We start from the raw sequence: 11,328 nt of genomic DNA, 5'->3' as shown, positions 1-11,328 counted from the left end.
TTTTAGTTTACAGCTGTGTTTAGTAGGTTCTGAGGGCAAAGATAGCATCTTGGAAAATCAGGCCCACCTTTGAGAAATCATTTTCTCTCCTACTCAAATAGTGACACACCAATAACAGAGACCAGGGTGGGCTAGAGGTAGGTCAATCAATTCTGAATGAATTCCAGCCACGCTGAAGTTGTTCTGTCTGATATGAACACAGGGAGGTGGTGCTGCCCAGAGAAGAAGCCTGGCTTCTAAAGCTACTGCTTCTTGTGTCACGATGCCAGCTTGGAGACTGTTTTGGCAGTGTTGGGATGAACCCAGGGCCCTGAGCATGCCAGGCAAATAACCTATCAGTGTGCAACACATCAGCCAGAGTTGGTCATTTTACTAAATTTAGTTATTATACTGTCCATTAAATAATTTTGAATACTAAAAAAAAAAATTAAGAATGGAGAACAGTCAAAGATGTTAAGAGTCATCCCTACCCTTTTCTCTTCTTTAAAAATTATTTTGTTTTATGTGTATGGGTATTCTGGCTGTATGTGTATCTATGTGCCATCAACATGCCTGGTGCCTGCAAAAGTCAAAACAGGCTATCAGATCTCCTCGAACTGAAGTTACCGACAGTTGTAAGGACCATGTGGGTGTTGGGAATCGAACCCAGGTCTTCTGGAAGAGTAGCCAATGCTCGTAACTGCTGAGCCTTCGCTCTAGTCCTCACCTGCCCTTTTCAATAGTGCCTCCTCCAACAGAGTTAAACGTTATAAAGCTAAGAATGTGCATGCATCAGGACATTATCGTTACACACATTTTTACTATTTCTAATGGAAAGGGGGGCAGAGGGAGACAGAGGTCTTGACCTAGGACACACTTGGCCTAGAAGCTGAGCAGCCATCATGTCAGACAGGAGTTGATGAAAGCCTTGGTGAGCAGGTCTGAATGTTGTTCCTGCTCCCAGATAACTCTCCTCACGCTGCTCTGGGGTCTATGTGCTCTCTTGGGAAACAGCGCAACCATAGATACAGCCACCTAGGCCTGAGTCTGTGCAGGGAGTGAAGTGCCTCTTTCTGCAATCCCAATAACCAACCAGGACTCACCAAACCCTACTGGATCAAACTCCTAATCATCTAAATGTCTCTCCTTGTCCTCCCATCCCAACCTGGTCAGCCCTTGACTTTCTGGTCTGTGGTCAGACAATCTTTCTCAACTGTAAATGTGACTCTATAATTATTTTTTAAGATTCCTCAGACCAGGCCATCATCAAGCCAACAGGCAGTGAAGGCACCTGCCACCAAGCCTGACCTAAGTTTGCTTCAGAGGCCCCACAGAGGAAATAAACTCTGACCTCCACATGTAAGCTGTAACGCATGCACCCAAAGCAAAATAAATAAATTAAAAATGTAAAACAAACAAACTCAAACAAAAGATTTAAACAACAAAACAAACTGAATTTCATAAATTAAATAGGAAAGTGTGACCCTCAAGAGACATTATATAAGACAGTGAGAAATAACCCTAATTATTGAATGGAGCAGCATATCTGTACAACGCAATATTAGCCAGGAAAAAATTCTGACACATGCCACACATGGATTTACCATGAAAAAAAAAAAAAACATGCTAAGTGAAGAAAGGCAAAGACAAAAGGCCCCACGATGAATGATTCCTTGAAACGCCTGGCAGAGTCAAATCTGAAGAACCAGAAAGCAGATTACAGACTGCCAGGGGCTAGGAGGGATGTGACTTGGGAGTTAGCTGTCACTAGGTTCAGTTTCCTCATGAGAGCCATCAATCAGACTGGGGTGGGGGCTGCACAACCACCGATTTGTTCACTTTTGAATTACAGTTCAATAAGTGGTTTTCAAATCCTTACCTTCCCCTCCTCTTTTCCCTTTTTCATCCCCGCCCCCTCGTTCTTTTTTTGAAATACAGTCAGTATTTAACTCAGACTGGCCTCAAATACATAATCCTCCTGCCTCAACCAACCAAGTACCTGGGATTACAGGTGTGTACCATCATGCCCAGCCCAAACCACTATCTTCATGGTTCTGTGTTTTGCTGCAAATTTCCCCCACCTTACCAAAACAGTAAAGTTCTCCTAGTATTGGGGGGCTTTGCTTTCTCTGAACCAAAGGCTGTTGGTTTTAACACCAGTATATAAGTTGTTAGATCTGTTCTGCGCACGATCCCGTTTTTTGTCTTTCATTTATTTTCTTTTTTTTTTTTTTTAAGATTTATTAATTTGTTATGTATACAGTATTCTGCCTGCATGTGTCCCTGCAGGCCAGAAGAGGGCACCAGATCTCATTACAAGTGGTTGTGAGCCACCACGTGGTTGCTGGGAATTGAACTCAACACCTCTGGAAGAGCAGTCAGTGCTCTTAACCACTGAGCCATCTCTCCAGCCCCATTTCTTTTCTTTAGAGACAGGGCTCTGTGTAGTCCTGTTTGTCCTAGAACTTACTCTGTAGACCAGGCTGGCCTTGAACTCAGAGATCTCCTGCCTCTGCTTCCCAAATGCTGGGATTAAAGGCGCGGGCTACCACCACTTGCTGTCTTTCATTTCAAGAGGCAGTGTTAAGTCCATGTAGATATGTGTAATACATATGGTCTGACCTAGCTTTGAACCCTGACTTCAGCAATTAACAAATTAGGCTAATAATTGTTCTCTGCCTTGGTCTGTACAATTGAAAAAATAATAGATAGGGGCTGAAGAGATGGCTCAGAGGTTAAGAGCACTTGAAGTTCTTCTATAGTACCTGAGTTTGGTCCCCAGCACCATGTGAGGCAGCTCATAACAGTCTCAATCCAGCTCCAGGGGATCTGACACCTCTGGCCTCCATGGGCACCTGCACTTGTGTGAATAGACACACACACACACACACACACACACACACACACATACACACACACACACACACATACACTCTTAGATATAATTTAAAACAATAAAAATAAATCTTAAAAAAGAAAAAAATAACATGATGTCTACAGTAAAAGCTATAGTTAAATGATCCAGAGTTCTTTCACTCTGTTGGGACAGAAATCTGACAAGATGCCTGTCAGACCTGACATCAGTGGCTCTGGACTCTCTAGTGTACAGTATGCTCTGAATGTCAGCAGCTCAGGATCTAGCCTCTGTTGGTCAGTCCTCAGTGTCAGAGCTCCTCGATCTTGGGGCCTCTCTGGAACTCTCCCAATGGTAGGGTCACTTGTCTCCCTGCAGCTCCTCTACAGTCTTCCTCTTCATTCCTTGCCTTTCTCAGTTCTCCGTTCTCTACAGTACTTCACCGTCCACAGCTCTCAGCTTTCCTCTGCTCCCAGGAGTCCTTTAGACATTTTCTAGCAGCCCTTGGTGTGATCTGCTCCTGGTGCAACTACCTCAGCCGACTCTACCCAAGATAAAACCACGAGTAGGTAATAAATGACAAAAGCTTCACTGGAGACCATGCTGCAGCACAAGAGCATAGTGTAAAAGAGGGAGGTCTTCTGGACTACCCTCATGAGACAGAGTGGGGAGGACTGTACATACAGTTAGAGAAGGCAGGACCAGACCCACATACAGTCACTGGTCACCAGTCTGTGCAGGAAGGCCTGTTTTAAGGCCAGTGTGTAAGTTGTTAGATCTGCTTCAGGTAGAAGTGTTCCTTCCTGACCAAAGTGGGAACATCTGCAAAGTGGGTGGAGATAGAAACAGCAGCTTGTACAGCAGCCGTGACAGCGGGGGCTGTTTCTGCAGCTGGAAGAAAGTCTCTCTCAGGTTGTCAGGGTGACGGTCTCCAGGTAACTGCTTGGTGGACAGCAGCAGTGATTTCCAGAAGGGGTGGGGAGGGTAAGAGGGGCCAGGGGGAAGACACTGAACCTCACCACAAGGTGACAGTAGTCACCAGCTGGTTTGGGTCTCTGCCCAAACTTGAACTGCTGCTTTGCTGAGCTTTAGGACAGTTGCCACTGCACTGGTGACAAGGGAAGGGTTTGAAAGCTGTCAATCAAGCAGCTGAGCTACTCATTTTTACCAACGCCTGGCAGCTTTCGTCATTTAAGAAGTGTTTGTAACCAATATCCAGCAAAACTAACATTCCTCTCCAGTAGACTTTATCTAGTACTTAACTCATAGCCATTGTCCTTATGGGAAGAAAACAAAAAAGATAGTCTTGAGCGTATCTAGAACACACGAGAACACTACAATATTAGTTGTTATTAAAATATTATAAACTTTCGCCGGGCGGTGGTGGCACACGCCTTTAATCCCAGCACTGGGGAGGCAGAGCCAGGCGGATCTCTGTGAGTTCAAGGCCAGCCTGGTCTCCAAAGCGAGTTCCAGGAAAGGTGCAAAACTACACAGAGAAACCCTGTCTCGAAAATAAAAAAAAATAAAAAATAAATTATAAACTTTCATCCACCTATTTGACAGAATTTATTAAATATCTACTATGCGGAGAAACCATAATGTTAGAGTATAAAGCATACAGTAAAGCACAAGAATGACAGTCTGAGAGTTCTGCCGGGAGGAAGAATGTGTGTTGTGTTGGCTGTTTTTATTTTGACAGCTAATATGGCTACTGCAAACTCTTCTGTTTCATTCTACTGAAAACAGAGGCGGCCATATTGCATCATATTGCATTCTTATTGACCTAAATCTGGTGGGGATTTTGTTGTTGTTTGTGTTTTTTTTAAATGCTATTCTGCTTAGGAATGAGTTACGCTAGTATATTTACACTTCTGCTATTTAAAAAAAAAAAAATGGCAGGCTGGAGAAATTGCTCAGCAGTTAAGAGCACTGTCTGTGCTTCCAAAGGTCTTGAGTTCAATTTCCAGCAACTACATGGTGGCTCACAACCACCTATAATGAGATCTGATGCCCTCTTCTGGCATGCAGACATGCATGCACACAGAACATTGTATATATAATAAAATAAATCTCTTTTTAAAAAGGCTATAGAAAACTCAGAGATGAAGCTAGAAATTTGAATTTTGCCTTGAGAACTAACAGTGAGCTGCAAAAGCAGGGTTGTATCTAGAGAAACTGTGGAGAGTAGGTGCTGCCCCCAAACATACAAAGGACAAAGAGGTGGAGGCATCACTGCTCTCACAGATGAGTTCTGAGGTCAAGTTCAAGGAAGAGAATGGTGCAGTGTGTGTCCTTACCTCATTAGAGACCGTAGCACACCTAAGAAAATAAACCCAACACCAAGAAAGGAAGTTAGAGAAGGAAACTGAGGTAAGGGGTAGCCAAGATCTGTCCCCAGGGAGAAGTAGCACTCTCCAGTGGAACTACATGTAAGCAAAGGAGCAGAGCCCCAAAGAGCATCTGGCTCCCACTGACAAAACCAACCTTCCTTAATCCACCACTTTTCACGGGGCTTTAAGATCAGAGACCTGCTCGGGGAACCAGGCACAAATGTCAAAAGGCATGTGATGAGGGATGCATAGACATGCTGGCTGTACAGTTTAATCTTCATGTTCTGTTTTCCTTTGGGCATGGGTTCCTTCAGTATCACTACTGGAATCCATGGTTGTTAGGGCTTAGTTGATACTCTGCCCTGGGGACACACTGAGCCATCAGTCTGTGCTACAGTTTGAATATGGTTTGTCTTCACTCAAACTCATGTTGAAATTGTATTTCCAGTGTGGTGGTATTAGGAGGAATTATGAATAATCTTAACTGTCAACTTGACTAGATTTGGAATCACCATGGAAACACATCTGGTGTGTCTATAAAGACGTTTCCAGAAAGGTTTAACTGAAGAGAAAAGACCCATCCTAACTACAGATGGCACTATCTCCTGGGCTGGGGTCTAGGGCTGAACACAGGGAAAGTAAGATGAGCAACAGCATTCATCTTTCTCTGCTTCCGGACTACAGGGTGAGTAGCTACCGCAGGCTCCTGCTGCCATGCTTTCCCTCTTGTGACAGACGGTACCCTCAAACTGTGAACCAAAATAAATCCTTCCTCTCGTAAGTGTTTATTATGTGTTTTCACACAGCCATGAGAAAAGTCATGAATACCGGAGGTGAGGCCGTTTGGAGTGATTAGGAGGAGGTACTGCCCTCGTGAGTATACAGGTGCAGTCTCATGGGGTCTCTCTTGCTCAGGGGACTGTTATAGGAAAGGGGCAGCTCTGCTCACTCTCTCATCACATGAGGTAGTTTCTTCTTCCCATTCTACTATAAGTAGAAGCCACACGGAGCCCTCACCAGACACAGTTGCCTCACTTCAGACTTCCAGCATCTTGAACTAGCAGCTCAAATAACCTTTCTTTTCTGAATTACGGAGCATTACACTAAATAAGAACGTTAAGTAATTTGACATCTTAAATAGCTTATTTTTCTAAACAAATGATTATATTCATTATAGAAGATTTAGTAAACTACAGAAAAGTATAGAAAAGAAAACAAGCATTGCCTTTAATCCTACCACTTGGAGGGAAATCTGCCAACATTTTGCTGTATATCTTTTAGACATTTTTTTCTCAGTTGATATGTATCAGGATATGTATACAAACTTATATGGACAGAATTATAATATTTCACCTTTCTGTGTAAAAGAACAGAGTACGTGTGGCACAGTCCACAAATACAGTGAACTAGTTAGATTAATGTAAAAGTTCCACTTGTAACCTACCTCCTCCCAACCCCCCACCCAAGACAGAATTTCTCTGTGTAGCCCTGGCTGTCCTGGAACTCGCTGTGTAGAGTAGGCTGGCTTCAAACTCAGAGATCTACCTGCCTCTGCCTCCTGAGTACTGGGATTAAAAGCCTGAGCCACTATCGCCCAGCTTTGTAAAAGAGTTTTTATAATTTGTTTTCCTTCCTCATTTCTTCAGTAAAATTCTTTAACTTTACCCTACCCTGTTTGGATTTAAATGTATAAATTTGGTCTTTCTTATAGCTTAGTCAAAGTAAAGGCAACAAAATCTAGAGTTTCTTTTATAAATATAATCTATTTGGAGGACAGAGAAAATGCATGTTTTCTGTGGAGCACAACACACAAATGCACACTTCAAATAAAGCTGTTCTTAAATAATTAAACTGTTATCCACATAGCCCATATATTTACTGATTTTCTGCCAACTAGAATTATTATGTACTGACTGTAGGAGTCTAGCCAGTGTTTAGTTAGGAGTCGAAGTGAAAAAATACATGAGGTGTAATGCTACTTACACAGGGTTCTTCCTTTTATAGGTATTAAGATTCCAGGTCTGTGATATTGCACTGCCATGTATACAAAGTACTGATCTATAAGTCTTTTACATCAACACTGGGAAAGCAAATCCCAGACCTCTTAAACTTTGTTTTCTGTTGCTTAAACAGATACTTGGCACTCAGTAATTCAGAAAGAGAGAAGCTGCTCAACATTCAGCAGCAGCTGAGGAAAGACTTCAAGAAGATAAATGGGGAGCTGGAGGTAGCTTAGCATTTTAGAGCACCTAAGAGGACACAGGTACTATTCCCAGCATCCACATGGCAACTCACAACCATCTGTAACTCCAGTTCCAGGGGATCTGATGCCTTCTTCTGACATCTATGGGCATTAGGTACATGTGTGATGCACATACATACATACAGGCAAAACACTCATACAAATTAAAATAAGTCTAAAAAAAGATTTTAAAGAAGGTCCATCTGGGAGATTAAATATTTTATACAATAGGTAACAAATGATCTTTAAACAACAAAAGAGAACATTCTTACTTTACAAGGTGACTTAATGCAAAGCTTCATTTGTCAACATACAATTCAAACGAGCATCTGGCTCATAACCACTAATGCTTCCACTCCTTCAATAAAATACCTGTGGATTTACAACACGGACACAACGGACACAACACACACAACCTCCACAACCTCCCGCCAAGACCACAAGACATCTGAGTACAGAACTGGGTTGCAACTGACTGACCTAAAACAGACAGGCAACAGGCAGAAACCTCCCCAGGAGCTCACAGCTTTAACTGTTTTTTGGAACACCAGCAGCCATGAAATAAGGTGGGAATGCTTTCCCCCTCTCTCCCCAGCAGCACCCCAAGTCATGAACCCAAAGCTGGAAAGACAGGACAAGAAGCCAGCACTGTGAGGCAGATGACTGTCACACAATCACCACCAAAAGTCTTGTATCATCATATAACAACATCCCAGCCAAATCAAAAGAGTTATTTTAAAATGAAAGCCAGGACCACTTATTTCATCTTGGGTTCTCCGTTAAAATAATTTCAGGAAATGATTAACAGATTTGAATGACATAATTTAGTACCAAGTTTTGGCAAAGGCTCAAGGAAGCAAGTACTCTCATGAACTGGTGGGAACAAATTGGCATATTATTTCTGGCGGGCAATCTGGCTAAATGTGATGAAAGTCTTTAAAATGTTTATACTCTTTGACTCACTAAGTCAACGTCTAGGAATTTTTCCTGAAGAAATAATCAGAGATATAAAAAAATTTACTTTTAATATTCCAAGACCAGAAAGAACATAAACAACCAACAATACACACATGGCAATAACAGTGGAGTAGTGAATATATAAAACAGTTACATGATAAATACTAGCTGGCATTTAAAACAACATTTAAAAGAGCCAGTGCTGAGAATATGCTCAGAAAGCATTAAATGCATCAAAAAGTCAATCAATGTATACAGGATGGTTCTAAATTTTATTTTATCCTATTTTTGTGTGGTGCTAGGAATCAAAGCTAAAGCCTCAAGGATGCTATGAAAGAAAGAGTCTACCACCAAGATGCATCCCACCCCTGATATTCTTCATAACTACATCACACCATCTGATATAATTCACTATACTTCCATTAAACTTTGAACTACCTGTACAGAAATCTGAGTGTTTTTACTTGGAATCCCCAGTGCCAATCTGTCTAAATTCTAATAGATCTTCAAACTAGAATGCTGGATTCACAAACACAGTTGGACAACTGATTCTCTTTGCTCCATGATATTAAGGTCTTGAAGAGAAATGTCAACAAACACTAGTTGAGAGCCCTCTCCTTACCTTCGCTAGCAGGCTGGAAACGTGTTTAATTTCACCATTTGCCTTTAGCAATTCTTGTCTGAGCTCCGTGCAAGACAGTTGCAATTGATCTTTCTCGGCTCGAGCCACCTTCAGCATTTCCTGAACCTCGAAGTTCTCTGCTGTCTGCCCCACGGTACTGCTGGCCTCCACGGCCTTCTGCTTATCAGCCTCCAAATGAGCCTTCAAGGACCCATTCTCCATTTTCAAGCCTTCCAAGGTAACTCTACACTCCTCCAAAGTTTTAGCCATCACACTATTATTACACCGTTCGTGTTCTAGGAACCCATTCAGCTTTTCATTTTCTTCCTTCAGGTGTTTAATCATGTCTATAGCTCCTTGGTTTTCTTCCTCGACCTTCCGTAGGCTACAGGTCAGCTGCTGCTGAATGTTGAGCAGCTTCTCTCTTTCAAAGCGGCTCTTCTCAAGAATATCTGTGCACTTCTGCTCCAGCTCAAGGATTTTCCCTCCTTGGGCGCTAGGTTCCTCGTTCTTCACTCGCTCTTGTAAGAGGTTGATCAGTTTCTCGTTTTCCTGACTCAGCTGCTCTGCCCTTTCTCGGTGCTGGTGAAAGGAGGTCTCTAAAATGGTCTTCTCATCCACCAGCTTCTCGTTCTCAGCTGTCAGCTCTTGCACCATCTGCTGCTGGTCTGATAATTCCTGCAGAGTGGCCTGCAGCTCTTCAGCGGTGCTGTGCTGATTCTCCTCCATCTTCTGGATCTTCTCAGTTAGCGATGCCAAGGACAGCTCACTCGCATTGTTTGGGGAGCTCGCAGTAGGGGAGCACTTGGAGCCCTTAAAAGAGTTGCTGGTGGCCGACAGGGGCCGAGATGGGGTGTCTGCAGTGATGTGCTCAAAATCCGAGGCATCTGGTGACAGAGAGGCTTTAGTGACATCACTGCTTGAAGACCCCGATGTCCGTAATGCGCTTCCATGTGCGCTTCTTCTATACTCATCGGTCTCACTGGACAACTCATTTCCAACTGGGCTTCCGAAGCTGGACTCTTGGGTTACGGAGGTTGGGCAGCTGCTGTCACCAGTGTGACTTGCTGCCCCTTCTGAATTTGGTGACTGTTCAAGGTAAGTCAGCTTCTCCTTCAAGGCCCTGTTTTCTTCCTCTAGGTCAGCAAGCTCTTTCTGAAAAGTCTTGTTCTTCTCCTCCAGGGTTCTTATCAAAGGTTCTGTGTCACCTACTGGGGCAGACGTTCCCTCTGCACTTGGGTCTGATGCATTGGTGTCCTCAGTGCTTAGGGCCCACCTTTCTTTACATTTTTTTAGTTCACTTCGAAGCCTGTTGATTTCACTGTCTTTGGTTTTGGCTTCTGCCAGAAGTTCCCGAACCTGGGACTCGAGTACAGACTTCTCTGTGCCCTCGTGCTCTTGCTTAGGTTTCGCAGAGGTGGTCCTCAGGTGCTTGGTAGGAGTGGGAGTACAGGAGGAAGTTGGACTAGAGCCCAACTTCTTTGAGCTGGAGGGACCACGTGGCACAGACCTCTCTCTTGAGATAGTTACTGAGAGTTCCCGTGGAGCTGGAATGCCTGTCCGTTTGCTTGTTGGAACAGCCCCTAGAGACAAAAGACAAAAAAAAAAAAAAAAATTGAAAAAGAAAAAGGAAAGCAAGCATTTTCAAAATGCAACTCAAATGTCTTCAAAATATGGCTGTCACCATTCATCCAATTCTTCCTCCTCTAGGTAGTCACTCTGTCTTGAGTAGGGTTTCTTATGGGCTTGTGTATCAAGGACAGCAGATATACAATCTGCTGAGCAATCCAGAACAATCCCAGCTGGTGGTTCAAGGTAGAGACATATAGCTCAATTAAGATCTATGGACACAACCAGGAACCCAAAACTACCACACTAGGCAGGGACTCAGAGCAGAGAATTGCTTAACCCTCAACAGAGATGCTTCTTCCTGCAGTAGTAGGTGGTAATCAACACAGAGACCCCCAACTGGACAATGTGTAGAGAGTGAGCAACTTTGGAAGTCAGCCCTAAATAGGATGTCTTTACCAAACCCCTCCCCTCAAGGCTAAGGGATCTATGTGAAAGAGGAGGTGGAAAGATTTTAAGAGCCGGAGGTGGTGGATGACTCCAAGGAAATGTTTCCAGATCTAACAGGACTGATAGACATATGAACTCACACGGACTGACAGCATATATAAGTTCCACACAAATTCAAACCAGACAAAATCCCAGCACTGAAAAAGAGAAGTGGGCACAAAGTCCCACCCCCAACTAGGAAACAATCTGCAATTGATATCTGCTGGGAATGAGCAAATTCGTTTTCTCCAATACAATGTCATTGGGCATATCAATCACACTC

General features: G+C 43.3%; 1 protein-coding gene across 2 annotated transcripts in view; it reads right to left on the bottom strand.

Annotated features, from left to right (window-relative positions):
- Specc1 (sperm antigen with calponin homology and coiled-coil domains 1) overlaps positions 1-11,328 on the bottom strand; it is a 206,036-nt gene that overhangs the window by 115,238 nt on the left and 79,470 nt on the right. For both annotated transcript variants that reach the window (XM_059270864.1, XM_059270863.1), the window contains exon 3: positions 8,988-10,570. In XM_059270864.1, the coding sequence (XP_059126847.1) occupies positions 8,988-10,570 (1,583 nt within the window). The remainder of the gene's footprint in view (positions 1-8,987; positions 10,571-11,328) is intronic.

Source organism: Peromyscus eremicus, chromosome 8a, assembly GCF_949786415.1.
Source record: "Peromyscus eremicus chromosome 8a, PerEre_H2_v1, whole genome shotgun sequence".
Taxonomy (NCBI): Eukaryota; Metazoa; Chordata; class Mammalia; order Rodentia; family Cricetidae; genus Peromyscus; species Peromyscus eremicus.
This window is presented reverse-complemented; position numbering and strand designations above follow the sequence as displayed.